General features: G+C 35.6%; 1 protein-coding gene across 1 annotated transcript in view; it reads left to right on the forward strand.

Moving 5' to 3' along the window:
- Positions 1 to 23,211, forward strand: part of LONP2 (lon peptidase 2, peroxisomal) — a 32,041-nt gene continuing 8,830 nt past the window's right edge. Inside the window, exons 1-11 of the mRNA XM_026036529.1 lie at positions 1 to 309; positions 630 to 867; positions 1,104 to 1,235; positions 2,783 to 2,905; positions 3,681 to 3,844; positions 4,422 to 4,516; positions 5,867 to 6,125; positions 12,085 to 12,226; positions 17,828 to 17,978; positions 19,106 to 19,232; positions 20,308 to 20,441. Of these exons, the coding sequence (XP_025892314.1) occupies positions 77 to 309; positions 630 to 867; positions 1,104 to 1,235; positions 2,783 to 2,905; positions 3,681 to 3,844; positions 4,422 to 4,516; positions 5,867 to 6,125; positions 12,085 to 12,226; positions 17,828 to 17,978; positions 19,106 to 19,232; positions 20,308 to 20,441 (1,798 nt within the window). The 5' untranslated portion in view covers positions 1 to 76. The remainder of the gene's footprint in view (positions 310 to 629; positions 868 to 1,103; positions 1,236 to 2,782; positions 2,906 to 3,680; positions 3,845 to 4,421; positions 4,517 to 5,866; positions 6,126 to 12,084; positions 12,227 to 17,827; positions 17,979 to 19,105; positions 19,233 to 20,307; positions 20,442 to 23,211) is intronic.

A 23,211-nucleotide genomic window follows, 5' to 3' on the forward strand; every position in this document is an offset into this window, starting at 1 on the left:
CGCCGGCGGCCCGTACGGGGCGGAGCGCGGGCGCGGAGGGCGGCGGAGCTGCGGTCGCCTCGCGTCGCGGGCGGCCATGGCGTCGGGCAGCGCCATCCAGATCCCGAGCCGGCTGCCGCTGCTGCTCACCCACGAGGGCGTCCTGCTGCCCGGCTCCACCATGCGCACCAGCGTGGACTCGCCGCGCAACATGCAGCTGGTGCGCAGCCGCTTGCTCAAGGGCACCTCGCTGCGCAGCACCATCATCGGCGTCATCCCCAACACGAGCGACCCCACGTCGGACTGCGAGGAGCTGCCCTCGCTGCACAGGTGCGCCCGGCCGCCCCCGCCGCGCGGGCAGCCACTTCGGTTAAACGGCTAATCCGCAGCAAATTCGCTTACTGATCCAAAGTGCGCTCGCCAAACAGGCCTCTGGTTACACTGTTTTGCTTTGTTTAATAGCTAACTCGTTATTTTTGATGTTTTATGGTCTGTCAAGATGTACTGCAGAATGTGATTGTTTTTGTTCATAAGGAATTGAATGACCTGGGAAGTTCTTGCAACCTGTATCTCTGTTGCTCCTTGTAAAGCAGAACACAAAATCCGCTATTAAAGGTGGCAAATAACAGAGGAATTTGACCTGTTTGTAGGATTGGCACCGCTGCCTTGGCTGTTCAGGTGGTGGGCAGCAACTGGCCCAAGCCACACTACACACTGCTGGTCACCGGCCTGTGCCGCTTCCAGATACTGCAGCTGCTGAAGGAGAAGCCTTATCCCGTGGCTGAGGTCGAGCAGTTGGATCGACTAGAGCAGTTCACTAATCAGCATAATAAATCAGAGGAGGAACTCGGAGAGTTGTCAGAACAGTTCTACAAGTATGCAGTGCAGGTGAATTACTTGGTTCTTATGCATGTCTCTATATCCTGTGTGCCCATATGTTTATTTGGGGCAGATTGGTGTGGATATTTTTACGTTTCACATTTTACATTTCATTAGCTCTTTAGTAAATTAGCTAGGCAGTTTTATATTGCAAGTTGCAGTTCTTTCTCATTTAAATACTTGTTTAGATGATATTAAAATAAAAACAACAGTAGTGAGTATCTTTCGGTCTGTGTTCCTCACAGCTAGTTGAGATGCTGGACATGTCTGTTCCTGCTGTTGCAAAGCTGAGACGTCTTTTGGACAATCTGCCTAGAGAAGCTTTGCCAGATATACTGACTTCCATCATTCGTACATCTAACCAAGAGAAGCTTCAGGTATTATGTTCTTGAACTTTATAAGGGGAATCAAATGTTCGCTATTTATAGTTAAATCAGTTTTTAGATAATTGAGGTTTTTTTTACATTTGAGATCTTACAGTGATAATACTTTGTTAGAACTATTTATGTTACATGTAAGTATATGGTTTTTTAAAAAGTTTTCATCCTGTTATTTGAAAATCATAGATATTTATTTTTAAGTAGGAGAGTTCACATTATAGTAAAATGACTCTGGTTAGTGTTAGAATCTATTTTATAGAGTAATAAAAATATCATATGATTTCCTCTTTTTGTGGTGAAGAAATTGATAAATCTTCTTTCAAATTATAATGATCTCTTGCTTATTCAAGAGTACTTGGATAAGTTCCTGAAACAGCTCCTGATTCAGTTATATTTTCATCTTAAACTTTATTTTTTAAATATTTTTTGCTTTATTTTTCCTTTTTTTTTTAACACAAAGGCACTGTAGTTTTATTATATGTCAGAATAAGGTTATATGGTAAAATTGTGCTTGTGGTTTTGCTGCTTAATTGCCTGATTTCTATATTCATTTGCTTGGAAGTTTTAGTGCTTTTTTTGTTGTTGCTGCTGCCAGTGCTGCACACTCAAATTGAAAGTATAACTTAAGTTCTTTCAAAAAACATCAAATAGAAATGAGTGCAGTGATTTTAAGTGAAGTGTGTATTGGAGGTGAATCTCATTCTGGAAAAAGGTACATCATTCACCTAAAATCAGTTAAAAAGCAAACTTAGCATGTCCAATTTTGGATTTGAAGTGATGAAGAGCAGAGCAGCCAATAGAAACTGTGAAAAAGAGGCAGCCAGATTCTACTTATTTCCATATTTCGGCATGATTAATCATGAGAGTAGAATAAAGTACAATTGTTTCTTCTGTTTCTTCTCTGAGGTTTAATAACTGAGGAATAAAATAGTGACAGATGCTTGTCACAGAAATTGCAGTTGAAATAAAAAGACACTTTAAAAAGACACAGGATAAGAAATTCTTTTGGGGTACTTTGTAGTTTTGAAATCCAAATTTCCTCCTACTTTTCAAAGCATGTTCAGGCTAACAAATCAAGGGTATCTAGTCTTCAAATTTCATATAATCTCTCGGGACCGGGGAAAAATCTTGAGATTTTTTCTTTCATTAAAGGAATTTCTTAGAGTAAATGTAACATACTGTGTTTTTCTTTGCTGATGGAAAATGGTCAACATACAATAGATGAGAAACTGTGCTCTCATACCACTTTTTGAAGTTTTTTATTTGCTTTTTTCTAAAAGGTTTTCCCTGTTTACTTGGTAGATTGCAGTTGTGCAATTTTTGGTTTTTTTTGGCAACAGGTGTACAAATCCTGAAGTAATATCGTAAACTTGAGGTTATTTTTTTGTGTACTATATTATCTTTGCCTTTTCTTACTACTACTTTTTTTGCAAACCACCTATCCTATAGCTCTGCCAAAATATGGTAATAGAACTCTCTGCCTTTCCAAAGTTGGTGAACTATTAGCCTGAAAATACTGGCTACTCATAACTCCTTCCTCTTAGATTTTAGATGCTGTTAGGCTGGAAGAACGGTTCAAGATGACTATACCATTGCTTGTTAGACAAATTGAAGGCCTGAAGCTGCTTCAGAAAACAAGAAAGCCCAAACAGGATGATGATAAAAGGGTATGGACCTTTAAATGTGGGATTCTTAAATATCCTAAATAAGTATAAAGGTGCGCTTTTAAACAGACCAATAAATGTATATGACTTTAATGTGCATAAAGGTCTAATCTGCAGTCATAAGGTTTCATAGTCAGTCTGGTGCTGCAGAGAACACCTAGTTAACAATTTTAATTTGCATATCTAAACTGTATGGATAGGTGTTAGACTTTTTAATCTTTTTTTTTTAAACCCTCATATTCTTTTAATGAATCATTTCCTAGTTTATCTGCATTCTGTGTGCAGACTGAATTTTGACCTGCGCAGAATATGATAGTGAAAGATGTACCTTTCATTAACGTCATTGCAAGCGTATGACAGCTTTTGAAATAACATCTAAAAAATAAGTAGTGTGAAATATGTAGTCTGTTGAAGTCTAGCAACCCAGTCTTATGTTGCATGTTTACTAAAGAAGTAACCAAGAAATAAAAAAGGAAAGGTGATTCTTTTTTTTGTTTGTAAAGATTTTGTTTACCCTGTTTAATATGATAGGTTCCAGGTCCAAGCCTTTTAAAATGCTGTGAATAATTCTTATTTTTTTTTAATAAAGTTTAGAAGATTATCATCTTATTATCTGTCTTTTACTGCAAAGGAGACCAAAAAGACACTCTCAGTACCTTGCATGTTTTTCTCCTGGTTTCTGAACAAAGAAAAAAGCATGTCTTATTATAAAAAAAAAAAAAAAAAAAAAAAAAAAAAAAAAAGGTGCTATTCTGTGGTTCGGTTTTCTGTGTTATAGATCGTAGCTATTCGTCCTATTAGAAGAATCAATCACATTCCAAGTGCTACAGAAGATGAGGATGAAGAAGGAGATCATGATGATGTTGTCATGCTGGAAAAAAAGATTAGAACATCCAGTATGTCAGAACAAGCTCTTAAAGTTTGTCTTAAGGAAATAAAGAGGTAGGAGATTTTCAAGTAGATTCAAGTAGAATCAAGGAGATTTCAAGAAGATTTTATTTTTTGAGAAAAATACATTACATCTTTTTTTCTTTGATACTGCATTTTTCTTGATTTTTGTCTGGGAAATAATTCATAAATTTTAGTAGAGTGACTCTCTTTCTATACAAATTTCATCACTTCATGTCTATGACATGAAATACAAGGCTTCCAAGATTTAGAAGTTAATATAACATTAAACTGTAGTCTCTCTGTATTATGAAGGAAAGACCTCAAAAAAGGGCAAACAAATCTCAATTGTTAGCAATAAATGTATAAAACAATCCAAATATTTCTCATTCAGAGATCTCTTGAGTCTTCCTTTTTTTTTCTCCATGTTTTTTCCTGATAAGGGAAATGAGTGTACTGTCTGCGATATGATGTTTCTTAATCAGTGAAAGTACATAGATACTGTGCATGCAGGGAGATAATCCTTTGTGTGAGCTTGATTTACTTTAAATATCTGTCTTGTAGTAGAGGTGAGATGTTACTTTGCAGTTAATTTCTGCATAGCTAATGTATTTTGTCCATGTATTTCTAGATTAAAGAAAATGCCTCAGTCAATGCCAGAATATGCTTTGACCAGAAATTACTTGGAGCTGATGGTGGAATTGCCATGGAACAAGAGTACTAAAGGTGATATAAGTGGTTGGCTGTCTTTTGCACAGACATTTTAATACAAGAACCTACCATACGAACACCTGTCACAAATTTTTGTTTCCTAGTCTTGATAGTAAAATTGTCATCAATACATTACTAAGGTCTTAGGGTCTCCCAGGTTTAAAATAAGATCTACTGGATAGCTGACTCAGTTGTACACGTAAAAATGTGAATTAAAAAAAGTCTTAGGAATATCTACAAAGAAAAATGAAGGTGTTATTACTACGATCTGTGCTAGTATTGTGTGTATATATATATATGTGTGTGTGTGTGGGCAAGATGTAGTGTATAATAGTGTATAGCAAAACACTATTAATCAATTTCTTCAAAACGATGGATTTCGTCTGTAGATTTTTCTCACTGAAGAAGAATTAGAAAACAGGAATAATACTTGCATTTTACTTTTGTTAGTCTCCACACTGGCAGTACTCTGGTTTCTGTTGGGACTTGCTTTGTTTTTCATGTCTCACTGCAAACAGGTTCAAAGTTCATGGTGCTCACTGAGACGTCACTGTGCAATCTGTTAGGATCACAGCATTCAGAAGTTACATTTATGACATGCATTTGGAAATACAGAATGTAGAATAATTAGTGTAAGCTATTGGGGAGAGGTGCAATAAATTTAGCATTAAATTTAGTTTTTCTTAAAAATAATGAGAAAAAAAAGGATTTCTAATTACCGTTAACAATTATTGAAGACTGAGGCTTTTGAACAGCATTTATAACGAGCTGATTTTTAAAAGTGATTTACTGTAGCATACCAGCAAAAGCATTTCTAATTTTTGCCTTGTTAGTATATGTGTTGATGAATTTCAGCCTTTTTAAAATAGAAACGTGGATGTTTACAAATATTCTTGTAAATATTTTTGTTAAGCATAAGGTTGTAAAAGAATTGGCCTACAGAGGTCAGTATATTCAAAGAACCACAAAATGAGTGAAGAGTTTCTTGACTTTTATGGCCAAAACTGTAGTGTACTGGTAGAATGTTTCATTCATGAAAGCTGGCTTTTAAGCTTGCAGAGTTATTCCATATCATAGATGATTTGAGGATTATTACTTTCAGCAAAGTTGGAAGATTGCTATTTGCATGTGTAGATGAGGTGCTTTGGACTTAGGTACAGTAAGTAAAAATATACGTTAATAGACTAGAGGCCAGAAAGTTGGGAACTTTGATGATGTTTTTTGTTCAGTGATTCATTTAAAAAATGAATTTTCTGTTATTCAACGTGCTTGAGAATGTATTGGTATCTTTCATACTGCAGAGCATATTGTTTATGTCTTAAAGATAAATGTTCTTTTGTTTTTTCTGTTGTCAATGTTCGATAGATCGCCTTGAAATTCGTGCAGCTCGAATTCTTTTGGATAATGATCATTATGCCATGGAGAAGCTGAAGAAGAGAGTTTTGGAGTACTTAGCTGTCAGGCAGCTTAAAAACAACCTTAAGGGACCTATTCTTTGTTTTGTGGGTCCCCCGGGAGTCGGTAAAACTAGTGTTGGAAGATCTATTGCCAAGACTTTGGGTCGAGAATTCCACAGAATTGCTCTAGGAGGCGTCTGTGATCAGTCTGATATTCGAGGCCACAGGTAACTGTTTCTTTCTCTCCTACTTATAATTTTTAGTTCCAGTAATCACTATTTATGTTTCCAACAGTTAGTATAGGAGGTTTGGGATAATTAACTTGATAGTACTCTAAGAATCTGTAAGAGCATCTTATTATTTGAAGTTGTGTTATTGAGTAAAATTTCCCCTTGCAAAAGTTAGCAAATTCTTGCAACTAAAGCTGTTGTTTTTTTCTCTGATGTCCAGTTATCTTTCCAGGAACTATGACTGTTTTCAGCAGTGTGCAGCATAATTTCTTGCTTCTATTCCAGATAATGCAGTTTGACTTTTTTTTCTTTTTCAAGAACTTCCAAATGCATAAGCTAATTGCATGTGTCAACACGTTAGAGGGACAAAACTGACAACTGAGACTAGGAGAAATGCATGAGACTTGCTATATTGTGTGACGCTCAAGCTATGCCTAAACTTCAGGCATTCTAGGGATATGTAGACCAAAATATACAATTGATCACTTACTAGAATTTATTAGATAAGAATAAGTGAGGAAATGGTGATTATGTACTTGATGGCCTCTTGAAAATTCAGAATTGAGTAGTAAACCTTTGCTTAGGCGTGCTTGAAAGAATGAGAAATATGCATTTATTCCTATGTAGATTTTTCTGTTGCAGATTTACAGGAACTTTTGTTCCAGGGACTCCAGAGAGTTCTTGTCACCTTTACATTTTAGCTTGAGAGGAACTTTTTGAAGTATTTTCTTAGAATAGGTTATGTCAACATTAAACAATTTTATTTTAATGCATTTTTAATGTATCCATACAACAATGCTGTGATACTGATGGTTTTATAAACCTTTAATATGTGCTCTTTTTGCCTCCCTTTCTTAAGCACTGTTGGAATGTTAAAGAAAACTATGTTCTCCTTCTTCAGTATGTGTTATTCTTGGTATCCAGAAACTATTCAGAAACTGTATTGCTAGCCATTAACCACTGTTAATTGTTTAATATATAGTAATTCTAATGTTTCAAATTACTTGTAATTTGGATCCTGGAAACTATGTAAAAGGAGATTCAAGATGTTGCTATTCAAACTGAAGCCACAAGAGGCTGTTGAATGCTAAGCATTACAGCACTTAAGACATAAGTAAGTTTTCCAGGGAGGAGTTGGACTTTCGTCTTTCTGATAGGGAGGCCATGGCTGTAAAAGAGACATTATAAACAGAAGGAAATCTGTTAGCAGCTTCTGTGGAGTTGCCACCAATTCCTTATTGTTTTCCTTATTTTATTTTTGGCTATTTTGCACTTAGTTTTTATAAAGACAACCGGAGTTACGTAAAAGTGAAAAAGCTTTTAGATTGTGACGGTCATTAAAGTGGCTTTTTTTGGTGCTTTGTTAAACTGTAAATGCATGCTGGAAGTTAAATTGCCTTACAGATTTAACATCAAAAGCTTTTAGCTTACAATTAGCTGACTGTAGATGCTTTTGGAATATATTTTTCATCAGGAAAAATACCATCTAATATAATTAAGAGTTTCATATGAAAACTGTTCAGGAAACAGGGAAGTGTATAGCTTAAGACTGAAACTAAAATTCGTAGCAGTTAAGAGGAGAAGGCATTATTCATCCCTTTGTAGCCGACTGTTTTTGCAGGATTTGTGTATGTAAAATTAAGAGCAATAATTTAACAATTTTAAAAATCTGTTCTATTTTTTTTCTGCTTTTCTCTTCAAAATCAGATGTAATTAAGTTTGGAATTAGAGTTTTTCTATAAACCTTTCTGTGATGTTGTTTTGAATGAGTAGATCCTCCAAGTTGATTCCAAGTGAATCCATATTGTGCTTCCTATGGCAGTCACAGAAAGGAATCATAGAAGTGATGTGAAGGTTTTGGACATATCGATTGTTCTTCTCTGAGTTATACTGTAAGAGAGCATATTTTCTGACATGTATTATGAGCCATTCTTTTTCTCTTCAGAGAAAGTAAGCAAGAAGCCCTGCATTAGGCTGAAGTTAAAGTAGCTTCCATTAATGTTGCAGAAATACGATGGTATGTTGCTAGAGGCCTAATGTACTAAAACATTTAAGAAGAAACTGGCTCAGTTTCAGCTGAAAGCAAGACTAGCACTATAATAGTGTTTACTCTGTTTGGCCACTTACTACTGCTGTAGGTGAAAGGTAGGTACAGAAAGCAATACAGCAGCTTGCAGCACTGAGCAGGGTGGTGTTTCAGCAAGTCGGCAATGAGCAGGGTGGTGTTTCAGCAAGTGCACTGCCCTGTGTGCTGCGAGGGGTAACCAGGGCAGTCTGGAAGTGCCCAGGTTTTGTGGATCATGTGTCTGCAGCTGGAGTTCACGTGATTCCTTTCTTGACTGAGTGAAGACTAGCAACCACTGTTCTGTTCCCAAATACAGTTGTCACCTCAGTACAAAAACAGAAGTGTTTTAGCAGACATCCTCCAGCTGCTGTTAATGTTTACCACTCATCTGTACCATCTGTAAAACTCTGCTGCTTTGCATTTGATGGTTATGAAGAAAAATAAAGCATCCTGAAGGACTTGCTGAACTTTTTTTCTAAGAAGCTCCCTATTTTTCAGATCTTTTCAGTGCTGATATATTGTCTTATACAGGAACTGTGTGATCTTTCTCTTGCATGTGTGTCATTTTCTATTTTTAAAAAGAAGAATGTAGTTGCTCGTTATTTTTAGTGGTGCTAGTGAGATCACCATAAGGCTTACTGATTTCTGTGCGTTTTTTTTTTTTTTTTTCCTCATACTGCCTTCTGTGTGAAATACTGTTGTATTACATCACTATTCAACTAGCAGAAATCTGAATAGTCTTCTCCAGGTCTGAAAGCATTTTTGGGTGCATCCGAGTATAACGAGTGAGATTCCTGACTGGTAGTGCTGCGCTAGCAGGAATTCTTAGGGCCAGCTTGGTGCTACTGTAGCACAGTGCTGGAAGAAACAAATCTCGAAACAGTTTCACTTGCAAGGAATGATTTTGTTACATGAGTACAAAGCATAGATAGGCTTCTAAAGGCTAGTGAAACTCTAGGTTTCGCTTGAGTCGGTGAAACCTGTCAAAATTGGGAACTTGTGCAAATAAGTTTAGAAATAGGATTTTTTGGTGATATTGATTTTGTTAACTCTTCCTAGTTCCTGGCAAATCTGCCAAGTACAGTTTGAAAACCACTACGATTGAAGGATATCAGCTTTTTGTCCTTTTAACCGTCTAATTGAGGAAAATAATATCCTTGCAGTCAGTGGCTACTGTTCACAAATAGCATTGTTCAGTTTTAGAAATTACAAAGCAGAGGTTAATGCTCATATCTGCATGTAATTTTATTTTATTTTAATGCACATATCTGTAGAGTCTGTTTTATGGATGTCTTATAGATGGCTCCATAAAAACCACTTAGAGTAGAAAGGAGCCATCTGTGTTTATATTTTTAAAATAAAATACTATGCTATTGTTTTTTATAATTCTGCAGATGACATTTGCCCTAGCATTTCTGACATGCCTTGAAAATTTTGGATCTTTAATAGATATTGTATTTAAATAGGTCCTGTTCCATCTCTAAATGGATGGATCTAAACCATAGATTTAGACTGTTATAAATGAGAAGAATGAATTAATATCTAGATATTTCTTATAAAATTTATAGCGTTAGTTTGTATTTCATGATTACTGATCAAATTGTATAAATACGTTTAGGCTTGCTTTAATTAGAAATTTGATGCATTAATTAAACATGTTGGAGTCAGTTATTTAAATTTAACGTGTCTTGAGATTTTTTAAAATGCAACTGAGAAGAAGAAAGTGCAAGCAAAGGAAGAGTGAGAACAGTCAGTTGTGATGAAATGAAAAATAGACTATTTCTAGTCACTGTGCATATTTTCTTTTAACTTCATTTCTGTGGAAACTGAAATTTTTTTTGCAGAAAAAAAAAATGTGTGTTACCTGCAATAATTCTCTGTTTTTTTTTTCCATTTTCTTGAAGAATTCATTGTTTGCACAGGTAACCTTTTGACAATGCTGGTCTCGGTTCAGTCTGATAGGTGTTTTTTTTCACATGGTAGATCATAACACAAAGCATATTTTGGATAAAGATTTTTGGTTTTAGCATTTGCATTTAATGATTTTCTATAATGTTGGAATATTTTTCATTCTTGCTTTAGAAGTCACTGATTTTGATATTCTTAAAATTGTATTTTTTCAAACTTTTTGTTTATTTTGTAACTGGATGGTACATAGGTATCTGCAATTTTTATGGAATTTACAGTGCTCAACTAAGATTTTATATATGTACACATAACACCAATAAATCTGTAATTTACTTTATAAAAATAAAAATAAGACATCCTTTCATATCTTATTAATGTAAGCATGTGCATGAGAAAAAAAGGATCAAGATTTCTAAATATGTTATCCCACTTCTGGGATAAATACCATGTTAAAAAAAATGTTCTTGTTGCATTGTCTGTGAAGTATATAAACTTTATCTCCTGGTGCAATAAGCACCTTTTTTTTTTTTTTTTTAAAAAAAAAAAAGCTAAAATGATTAACTTAATTCCACTGACAAATGAGCCTCTGCTTTGAGTTCCTAATTTTCTGTCAGTGCTTTCTAGGATGCTTTAATTCTTTTGGTAAGGTTGACTGTGTGCAGGTGGAGAAAGAAGTGACTTGCTAGTTATAATAGTTCCCCCATGCAGATTCTTGACCTGCAGTAGATGTCATGTGGTGTACACTCAGTGGAGATGGACCTACTCTCTCACTGCAGGAAAAGAGGTTACCCAAAAGCTGGGAGGTGATAAACTATTTCATGCTGCTTGGTCAGTCTTTTAACAGCTGCCTCATGGAGGTGGTAATAGGCAAATTGAAATTATATTGCATTTCTAGCTATTTCTATCTAGCTATTAAAATATACTAAAAACTTGATTTTACTCAAATCTGCAGTTAAATACAGTAACTGCATTTGTTCCCTCAGTAGTTAAATATTACACAAAACTAACATTGCTCCATATTATGAGTTATTTTCTTGTTTTAAATCTTCCCTAGAATCTTTTGAAATTACTCCCACGGTATTTTTGGTTTCATCTTTCTAAATGCCATCCTGTTTATTTTGGACTGCATTGAAACAGATCATACAGCAGAGGAGGCCTGTTCTGCATTTCTGCTTTGTGAGGGTCATGAGATACGCACTTGTAACCAAGTACTTCATGTGTCTCTGACTGACCAGCATTTCATACTTTTAAATACTCACACTGTTTTGTTTACTTATTGCACAAGCAGAAAAGACTATGGTAAATTCATCAAATGGTATATACGTATGTATATCCTGGTTGTCTATGTGTGTTGGGAGTAGTGGGGGTCAGGGAGTTTTACCATCTTTGCTAAATAAATTTGAACTGATAATTTCTTGTTCTGTTGTGCTGTTCCAGGTTTTATTCGATTGTTGAAATGACACGATAAATAAGATTTTTTCTTTATGATTGCCAGTTAAAGCATGTGGCACATACGATAGGCATCAACAGTTCAGTATATTTGGAATTTTTCCCAGATTTTTAAAACACTGGGTGAACTCTGTTGAAAAGATGAAAAACAATATCACTATTCTTAAGTGTTGGTATTGATGAGGTTCCCGAATGTGCTTATGCTTGTTTGTACAGTTCAAAGATGGTTATACTAAATCCTGTGAAATGCCTGTAAGCCATAATGCACGTATGCACTGTTATATGTATGCGGTTTTTCTTCCTGGACCAACTGATGCTCTAGGGAACTGGAATTTCCACCTGTTAATATAATCAGTTGTGTTAGTTCTAATGCATATTCAGTACTTTTATCTACTAGTTGCAGAAGTTTTTGGAAAAAAACAGGATTTGTTACAAGACTGCTGATACCTAAGTTTTCCTTTGTGTTTTATTTTTATTGTTTGTACTCCTATTTCATATGTCAACTTATTTTCTCCACGTGCTCCGTTCCCACAGACGCACCTACGTTGGCAGCATGCCGGGTAGAATCATCAATGGACTGAAGACTGTTGGGGTTAACAATCCGGTGTTCCTGCTCGATGAGGTTGATAAGCTGGGGAAGAGCTTACAGGGCGATCCAGCAGCTGCCTTGCTCGAGGTAAGAAGTGTTAAATTGCAAGCTGTGTTTTTTTTTTTTTTTTTTTTTTTTTTTCCCAACTAAAAGCTTGAAGTATTGCACTCAGAAAGGAGGATATCACTTGAGGAAAGACAGCTTTTTTGTTAAAATAACAGCTAAGAATTGTAAACAATCCTGAAGGTACCTGGACTTTTTCAAATATTTCTTATCTTTTTTTTTTTTGAAGGCTCTTGATGGCACAGGCATATGCCACAAGTGTATAAATACGGGCTAGTTGTGCATCCTTTATTAGTATTTTTTAATGTTGTAATTAACCTTTTGCACTTAAAGTTATCATTTAAGTCCCCAAAACTCAGTTTGTGACTAATTATGATCTGCATAATTATACATTTGTTTTCCATGAGAGTCAGCTATTAAATGCATGTGTATGTGTTCTTTTTACTTCAGTTCTGGGACTCAAATCAAGATAAAAATGAATCTAATTTTAAAGTATATTATACAGTTATTTTGTCATAGGGTGTATAGAGATGTGAAAGCTGACTTGCTTAAAGACACAAAATCTAAGAGATGTGAATAAGGACTTTTATGAAGGGGATATTTTGAAATTTTTGGTAGATCCATTAGCTGTAGAAAAGTTATTAATGAGATTAGTTGCGGAGATTTCAGGATGCTACAACTGGCAGATTATGATGAAGATGAATCAAGATGTATGGCTTGTGGACAGAGTTTGCAGTAGAACAAGCAGTGAGCTGCCAGAACCTTCTTCCTGCCTTTGTCTGTGGAGTATAAGATAGGAGACTAAGCCAGTATGGTTGCTTTCTCCACAGCTGGGACACACTGATTTACATTTGCAGCAGTTTCTTTCCAGCAGTTTGCTGGAAAGTAAAGGGAGCATCTCTGCGGCTATAGGAGTGAAACAGAACATGGCCTTTTTCCAGCCACTGTCAGTGCCGAAGGCCGGGTGCATCTTGCCCTCCTGGAATTGCTGAAGGGCAGAGTGGAGGATTGGAAAGGTGAAGGCACAGTTAGGCTGGGCTACACTGAAACACTTGGGACTGACACACCAAATGTAGGACTAGTGCCATTAATGATTTTGCTTTTGTGTGTGTCTAGAATTTCATTATGCTGCTATGGTGTTACTTTTTACCACTCTCATGTGTTCTGTCAGTCTGTAAGAGGCTGATATATTGTCATTGTTTTAGCTGACCTGCTTTTGTGATCATTCCATACTGGCTCTTTCACTGAAATAATTGAGGGAATAATCCTAGAATCATCTCATTTGACAGGCTAAGGTTTGGTAACTGCTGTAGCTGGAGGGTGTGGGTGGGAATGAAAGTAAATGACTCTGGTAACATTTGCATACAGTCATTTTAATGAATCTTTGGAACCGGTATTGCCTGTATTGCTTAATACAGTGCTTTGAATATGAAAATTCCTACTCAAAGTGATTCTTTATTTTTAATGTCATGAACTCACCTATTCTATGACTTTCTACAAATGTCCATATAGTCCTTCTGTTAGATACTGCAAAATACGGTGTATATACACTATAGATAGTGTATATTTACTGAAAAATACCTTAGATTTTCTTCTTAACTTTTAAAAATGATAATTATGATGCTATAGCTTTGTATTTCTCAAGTGTGTGGTACGCATTCCTAGAATGCATGAAAAGCCTCCAAGGAGAAGGAAAACAAGCAGGATTGTGTAACAGATATTCAAATGCATTTTTTTTTTTTCTATATGTACTTCCCATTTCTTGCAGGCTTTTATTCTTTGCTGCTAATGGTAACTGGATCTGTTTCCAAGTTTGCTGGTATTTCTTCAGAAATTTCTCCCTTAACTATCAAACTAAACTGGCCTTAATCTAGTCGATGCATGGTAAAAACTATTCAAAACATTGTGTTTTGTTAGTGAGCTGGCTGTTGTTTATGAGATGAGCAAAATCAGCGATGAAGCAACAATTTGGCGTTCCTTGGTAGGAAAATCACTGGGTGGGGAGAGGGAATGTTTTTATCGTGAAACCATTCATTAATGTTGTTAATTATATTCTACCTCTGCTGTTTATATTTGGTTATTTTTCATTGCTTATACTGAAGCAGAGATTAGCATTTCATCCTTTTCCTATCATGCTAGGCATGGGAGGGCAAATACAATGAATTTATCAGTGAATTACTTTGTGTGCGAGTTGCTGATACTTTGCTGTTCTTTGAAATGATTCTATTTTTTTGCATTTTAAAACCGTTTTCTCAGTGACATTGAATTCTGTTCCTGCCATGGATTATTCCAGCTGAGGCTCTTCAGGTCAGCTCCCAGCTGTCTGCTTGGGCCACAGTCCCTGTGCAAATTACTGCTAATTGGCCATTAGTTGCATCTGGAGAAGTAATTGCTTTAGTAACCATGTCTGGGTGCTGTTCCTATGTGAGATCTCTGTATACCTCTACTCCTGTCTGTAAACATCCTGAAGCAGATGCTTTACCTCTTCTAATGGAGAACTCATGTCTGCACATAAAATGCTTAATTGTCAACTGGTAGAAGAACAAGTAATAGTACATGGTCACTTAACTGGTGAGTTTGTTTTCCAAACCTCCTTTGCTGCTTTGGTAAGTGCCATCATTAAGTTTAAATAGAACATCCTTTTCTCCTAATATATAGGTATGTTAAATCCCCACTGACTATGCACAGTGGGTTATATTCAGAAGGAAAGCTGGCATACCCTATAAGCCATGAAGCAGGGGTTGATTTTTGTGTTTACTGGATGTGTGTTTAGTTATGGTGTTTCTGTGGAGTTGCTTAAGCAAAACAGAATGTCTTCCTATTTCCAGTTACTGTTCATCAACAAAGGAATGTTTTATTCTAAATTTAGATGACCTCTGTTTAAAAGAGAAGAAAGTAGAAATGGATCCAAGTGTCTGATAGCAAGTATTTGTATGCAGGGAAATTAGACCAGGAGCATAGCCAGGCAATTAAGTGTTCATGGAAATTATTCTAGATTTTGTGGTAATAAAATGCTGGTACAGAGATGTCTCTAGGCATGTGAGCTGCTGGACACAAATGAAGCAAGATGTTTTGTTCACTGAATTTTCTTTTTGTACTTGGTGTTTTTCTGTTAGTTGAATGTCTTTGGAGAATTTTTGAATGTCAACTTTAGAGCAGCAACCCAGCTGAAGAACAGTTCTGTGTGCTTTGGAAATCTGTTTAAAATCAGTAGGCATTATATTATTTTCTGTATTATTTTAAGATTTTTTTTTTTTTTACCAAGACAAAAAATGCTGGTCCAGAGAAATTTTAGCACTTGTAAAAAATCTCAGATGATTCACATTTCTGCATACCTGTTGTCTAAATTGGTTTTGATTACAACTTGCATTGCCTTTATTGGATAGTGCTGCTTGGACAGGAGCACAGCAACCTTTTTGCTATATAACAGTAATATTGTAGTCAACAGCATAGCACTAAGTGGAATTCATAAGAAAATCTTGTTATAAACTAGAAGGGGAAAGAGATTAATGTGCATGTGAGACAGATAGCTTTTCTTAAAAAAAAAAAAAAAAAAAAAAAGAGAAGGAACTGTCTGGTATAATGCAGAATTTAGAGCCTCTTCAGAAGAGGTTATAGGTGGCTGAGCTCATAGACTGGCATTTGTGCAAATGATGCCTATCAGTTTAAAAAAATGTAAGGTCAATTAGGATTTGTGGTATAAGTCTTCTTGGAAAAATCTGCAAAAGTAGACTTGAATATGAGACTAATGTTTGATGTAGTTTATCTTTCTTTGTGTTTTGACGCACTGCATGTGATTGTAGTGTAGGACACTACACTGTGGGACTAGTTGAGGTAAGAGATATCACTAACTCGATTGAATTATTCATCAGTGTACTTGGCTAGTCATGATACTTCAAGGCCTTTGCTTTCAGCAATAAAGAAGAGAGTAAACGATAGCAGCTGCCTACTAGAGAGGGTAAGAAAAGAAGCTTTTGAATAACTTGCAGCCAGTGAACAATAATGTTCACTGAGATACAGCCTTATGTTCAGAAGTTAGCTACATGCTCCAGTATGCTTAAAGATTGCACCATAAGGGGAAAGTGGGACTTCATTACAGTGACAATAACATTCCAAAAGTTATTTTTAAAAACTGCAACATTTCAAAACCTGAACTTTTACTAAAAAAAAAAAAAGAAATTTTACTAAAAATCCACTGTGTTTCTTCTGTGCAATTAAAAAGTATTTTAATAGATTTGTGTGTTGATTTAAGCTTTTCTATTCTAAAGTTTTTTAACTTTTCAAAGATTGGGTAGGATTTAGAGTAATTAAATCTTTTTTTTTTCTTTTCTAGTCAGCTAACAACTGTTTGGATTCAAAGTTTTTTAGAATTATCAACACTGTTCTTGGCTATGATTCAAGCTGCTAGGACAAGGGGTATATTCATGGGATATAAGCATATAAATTATTTTGACAGCAGTGTGCTGTTTCTCAGGAGATGCTTAGGTCCCATTATTTGTAACATGAGAATTATTCATGTCAGCATATCATAGATAATTCATCATGTGGGAAGAAAAGCATGACAGTAATTTAAGGGAAGAGATAGAATTAAGGTGGGTACACAGGTGCTGGTATAGAGGCCAAGTGTAGAATACAGTATACAATGAACCTCCATTTTTTGGCTCTATTTCAAAACTAGGGGGAGGCAACTTAATGCAGTCATGATTCTTGTAAATACTGATAGTGAAAAACAGCTCCTTCAGAGAAACAGCTCAAATATATGCAAGTAGTTATAAATAGTAATAACAGCAATAGAAAGACAATACTGTTTTTAAGACATGGATTTACTTTTCCTGCAGTAGTAGTAAATTATTGAGATTTGTCAGAGTATGTGTTGATATTCTTCAGTGTTTATAATTAGATTTCGTTTGTGTGTTTGTTTTTTAAATCACAAATCTTGGGAGAAAAAGGAATGGTGCAAAGAGGGTTTTGGGAAAGCCAAAGCTCACTCAGAGTTGACACTTCAGGGAGAGACATCAACGACAATGAGAAGAGCTTTTATGGCTGTATTGCTAGTAAAAGGCCAAGCAAAGGAAATGTGGGACTTTTTTTTAATTCTGTGATAGTAGGCAAAATGCATGGAAAGAGAAAATAGACCCTCTATTATAGAGCTACATGTCATCAAGCATCTGCATGTTGCTTAGATGAATGCACTGCAAGCTTATTTCAGTTATTAGGTGCTGAGGTTCTAGCAAGGTACATACTGCTACTGTTCACAAGGAAAGCTGGTTAGAAAATTCATTAAACCCTACTAATAACTTCTGAAAAAACCCTAGGTGGTTTGAGCTTCAAGATATAAAGACTTTTTGATGCAGAACTGGAGGCCCCCGGTTTTCTGGAGACCAGCACAGTCTGGACAGTGTGTGGCTGAAAGCTTCTGGACTCCCACTTGTGCATCATTAACTCTGTGCTTTTAAGTACTGTACCAAAACATTGACTATAGCATGGAATATTAATTTCAAAATTAATAGTAGCTTAGGAGAAAATTAGAGCAGTTAGTCTGTTTTGACAGATTTATGTATAATTCATATATATAAAAATATATATAAAATGTGGATGTCAATTCACGTTCATTCTTGTTTTAAGGTCTTGGATCCAGAACAAAATCACAGTTTCACCGATCACTATTTAAATGTAGCCTTTGATCTGTCCCAAGTCCTTTTTATAGCTACAGCCAACACTACAGCTACTATCCCACCTGCTCTTTTGGACAGAATGGAAGTCATTCAAGTTCCAGGTAACACTAAAGTGTCTTCATTAAAATGCCTCTTGCACGTCTTTAATGTTGGGATGTTTTTTGTTAAGTAAAAAGCAGTTCTGTAAGATAAACATGACAGAAAGTTAGACTGAATGACCAGACTTTTCAAAAGACACCTATTTGGTTGCCAACATTATATCCTCTCTTACTAGATTTTTTAGCATTGTGTTTATGAAAATGCAGTTCTAAATGTTTGGAGATAACATATATTCTGTAGTAATATTTTTCACTAATTGATATGCTTGTATTTCAACCTGCTAGTGGCTAACAGATCTATTAAGATCTAAGTGAAGAAACTTTTGAAAGACTGTTTTCAAAGACTAAGGCTTCTCTTGCTGTTCGTACAATGTTCTGAATAACCACCAGGACTATACCTGTGGAGAGGTAAAGGCAGGGCATGCTTGTACCTTTAAGTGTTTCCTTCAGACTATAGTTTCCCAAGCTGTTTCCCAAGCTGAGTTCCGTGTATAGAAGCAAGTCTTGTGAGTGTTGCACTAAGCAGGCTGCAGGAAAAGCAGGTTTGCACCGAAGATTATTTGTACATATTTGATATTAAATAGTAATTTGGTAATGTACTGTAAAATCTCTTTCCTTTACAATGAGCGCCCTAACTGTTAAGAAAACTTTCCAGGGAGGGTGGTACTTTAGAAGGCATAAAAACTATCCATCTTTCATCATGAATGAAAGAAAAAAAGTTCTGTTCTATTATTATTTTGTGCATGTGTGAAACCCAGTTTTCTAAACTATTGAGAATATGCCTAATCCTCTTGGTACCACATTAAGGTCCCCTTTAGAGAGAGAATGAACATAGAGGTTGATCATACAATCCTAATTACAGACTTTCTTAACTCTTTAACCTGGTTTGACACTAAGCTAAATATGTTGAGTACCTAGAATGTTGCTGCTGTAAATGTTAATATCTAGGAATTAGTTAGATTCTTCTAAAATCCTACTTTAGGTGTCCATGTCATTTTTGTGCATCTAGAGATATCTTAGTAGGGGGAGGATTATTAAATTCAGTTGGGTACAATTATGAGTGGATTATGAATTTAATATAGTAGTGCATGGGCCGAATCATTAGTAAACATACATTCTTTCTTTTGAAGGATATACACAGGAAGAAAAAATTGAAATTGCACATAGACACTTGATTCCTAAACAACTTGAACTGCATGGCCTGACTCCACAGCAGATTCAGATTCCACAAGTAACCACTTTAGACATAATTACCAGGTAAATCAGTTGTTCATTGCTTTTAAATGACCTTTTTGCTGGTACTTAAATTATTTTTAATCTGAAACATTTCTTTAAATTCAGATTTAGTCTTTATATATTCAAAAATTCAGCAGCTTTTAATTTATGGAATGGTCTTTCCACATTGTTCTTAGCTCTTTTCTCTACACTAAACAGAAACATTCTTCCTTATCTTGAGGTTTCCTTGATCTAATTTTAAGAGTGGGTCTTAGATGATTGTGTTGGCCCAGTTGACAAAGCAATATGAACAGGCAGAAACATTTCAAGCTAAAATTTCTTTAGTGCCTTCAGTGAATTTGGTGTGAATCCATGGTTTTGGCATAACACAATCTTGATTTTAATCAAGCTTTAAGTATGTTATTTTAGAAAAAAATGGAGAATGTAGTTTTGTATATTTGTACTTGGTGGGCCACACTAGTCTAAAAATTGAAATTAAATTAAAAAATGAAGTGTTTTAAAATGGACTTTATTAATTGGAACTACTTTGTTTTTAATTGGACGTAAAAGATATCAGAACCCTTTTAGGCTTGAAACTAATTCATTTACAAACAAGGAAATACATCAGCATTCAATGTATTGGAGTATTTTTGAAAACATTTTTGAAGTATTATTGTCTAGTATTTCTTTTTAACTCATAGATTGAAGGGAAATATATTTTTCCAGTCAGTTTCTCTGCTTTCAATGAATTAAATTTTGAATTAAAAAAAAAACCCTTCCTAATATGATTTTTTTAATTCACATGAGAGGAGTTCAGTGTATTCAGAGCATTATTTAGTTTTTCCCTAAGTTTTGTCTCCAGATGTCAGTAGTGTCATCTCCTGAGTCAGTAGTTCGATTTTTCTTCACAGTTTAATCAACAAATAACAGTTAGTTTGATATTAGCACATGATTTTTTTTCCCATTTAACAGAGCAATCCAAGGCCTTACAGCTTTTGACATTTCATTTTATTTGTATGCATATTTTTCAAAGAAAGTATTAGATTCAAAAGACATCTCTGTTATTAAAAAGAACACTGCTCTTTGTCTCCCTGTAAAATGATTGCGTTTGTGCTAGGTACACTAGGGAGGCAGGAGTCCGCTCTCTGGATCGGAAACTGGGAGCAATTTGCAGAGCGGTGGCAGTGAAAGTGGCAGAAGGACAGCACAAAGAAACAAAGCCAGATCGTGCTGAAGTGACTGAAGGAGAAGGTTTGTATCTTTTGCATGCATTATTAAAAAGGAAGCTCCTAATGTAATTGGGAACGTTTGGGGGCTCTCTTCATGGCCTTTTAAGAAGGCAGCATATGTCACTTAAGGATTTATGGCCATTCATGAAACTCATTAGCTCACATAGTAACCTAAGAAGTGATGCTTCAGTGGTCTTTAGTGATAGTCTTTTACTTTATTAACTGCTTGGGTAGAAAGGAAAGCTTAGGCTTTTCTCTGGAGTCTGCAGGATAAAAATCTGATTGTTTTGCACTTTACAAGTATCACAGTTTATTTTGATCCTGGCATGAAGTAGCACTTGTTCTAAGTCCCTTGGAGCTCTGGTAGCTTTCATCATCTTTAGTAAGTCTGTTCTTCTCTCCCATGTTTATAGAAGATAAGTATTTAGCATTCCCAGTGATCCAGACATCTATAAGCCTTTCATGAGCTGCAGTATTACAGTTTTGTGAAAAATTATTCATGGACTTTTTATTCTATGAGTAACTTTCCATGAGCACCTCTTTTAGTAGGATTTTAGTAGGACATTACATAGAAAGGTAAGTGCCTTACCCATATAGAAAGGTAGGTATTGCCTTCTCAGTTCACAGTTTTGATTGCAGTATGCAGTTTGGTTTTTTTTGGAGCATAATGCAGTCACCTCAGAATCCTGACCAATTTACAGGAGGACAAATAAAAAGACTCTTTATCCACTTCTTTAAATCAAACCAGCTTGTAAGTCTGAGTAGTGACTATCTCTCATTTCAGAGAATAAAATCTGGGAGTGGGAAAATGTTGTTTGTAGAAATACAGGGCTATTAAATAGAAAAATATACTAAAAGGTTTCCTACCCACAGTAAAAGATTTTCCAGCTTGTCTCTAGAAATCCATGCATTGACAGCTTGGCAGAATGAACTCTCTCAGTAGTTGTGACTTTATGTGGAAAATAGACTCTGAAATTTTAATTATCCACATACATTGGAAGGAAGAGCATTTTAAGATGTCTTTATTAATGCTTTCTATTTATGCTGCATGCTGCATTTTGTACGCCTGTGCTGCTTAGTGCTGGATTTTTCTGAAATACCCCTGCACTGGCTTTTGAAGCAGAACACAGGCTGTGTGTTCTGAGGTACAGTCAGGGAAGGTCAGGTGTCTTTACCTTGTGTTTCTGTCTTTTTTGTGCTGGTAATCTTGACATAACTCATACTTAAAGTATAACTTTCTTCTGAAAGCATAGACATACCAAAAATGTGTTTAAAGATCTAATATGATTAATCAATTAAGAACAGTGTCATTCTCTCCTCTTCAAGACTTTTGATAAAACAGTACAAGAAGAATTTGAAAGAACAACCCTTTGTACAATGGAAAGAATCTTTTTACTTTTAAAGCAGATACAACTCAGTCCAATGAGAGTGGTTTTAACAATGTTAAAATTAGCATTGGGCTTGCAACTTATCTTGCAAAAACAGTAATTGCAAGCAAAGCTTTTCAAAAGAGGGCAAAATGTAAGGCATTTTGGCATTTTTGGTTGGCAAACTGGAGCAGGCCCAAAAGCACTGAGCTGGAAACAGTTATCTTTGTGCCTCTGGCCTTGAAACTGTCACTAGGTAAGCACTGTATTAACACAAGGGATTCCAGGGGACACGTGGGTCTCTGGTTAATCTTTGGTATTACCAAGATATGTACAAAACTGTGCAGTTTGCAAAAGAGGTGGTTTGTCTTAATAATGTGTTTGTACATAGCTGCATTTTTAGCAGAATATGTCATTTGTTGGAAGTGGGATTTTCAGTTGCTTTTGTTTATTTTAGGTTTCATTTAGCTTTCATTCAATCTGGAAGCACCAAATATTTAAAACAAAATCCAAACATATATATCCCCAAATTTACAAATTGATGGACATAATGTGCTTTATAGCCTAAATTACTTAATTGACTGTAGTAGGTTTTTTTAATCTTCTCAGTGTATGAGTGTGCATGCTGTTATGCATAGTGTTGATATTTTTCATTCTGTATTATTAATGGCTCTTGAAGAATAGGTAGTCAAGTCACTTCTTAATAGGTTAATTTTAAAGTATTATGTCTTTAAGTCTTTTTTCTTTCTCTGTCTGTTTTTGAAGACCTGTAATTCATTTTTGCTGTATATACTTGTCAGATACCTGTGGGCTCTAGAGTCATCGTTAGCGCTTTCCATTATCAGGAGTTCTGAATATGAGAAGGCAAGTGCAGGCTTCTTGCACATATTTCTTGGCATATCAGAAGAGTGGCACAGTGCCTCTTGTATGTGTTGAGCTTGAGTGCCCTCTCACCTAAGCTTTTATAATAAAAATTGAAGGAAATGAGGTGCTAAACCACTAAGTTTCTATCCCATTATTGATGAATCAGATTAATAACTCAAACTGAGCAATGTTTTTTGGAGGTTTATTTTTTGTAAACATGAAGCTTTTGCTGCTCTTTCATATGAGGATGGAGGACACCTGCCATAGCAGAATTCATGGAGGGCATATGCTGTCAGACTGGTTTCCAAAAATGTATAGCTGGAATAAATGGGCAGCTTTGTATTGCCTTCCTCCCTCTTCTAGCTCCCGAGCTTTATGACAAAGATGACAAGTGGAGGAGTGTTAGTTTGCATCAGTCATTGAGTTTATACAGTGAACTTCAGCAAAAGCAAATGGAGTCATTTTTCACACATCTCCAGGGAGTCATTCTTGTGTACAGTAACACTATCTGATATTTTACTGAAACACTATCTGAGATTTATGAGACGTTCATCTAGTCTT

The sequence above is a fragment of the Nothoprocta perdicaria genome, unplaced genomic scaffold, assembly GCF_003342845.1.
Source record: "Nothoprocta perdicaria isolate Ctin4 unplaced genomic scaffold, notPer1 scaffold_18, whole genome shotgun sequence".
NCBI classification, from domain to species: domain Eukaryota; kingdom Metazoa; phylum Chordata; class Aves; order Tinamiformes; family Tinamidae; genus Nothoprocta; species Nothoprocta perdicaria.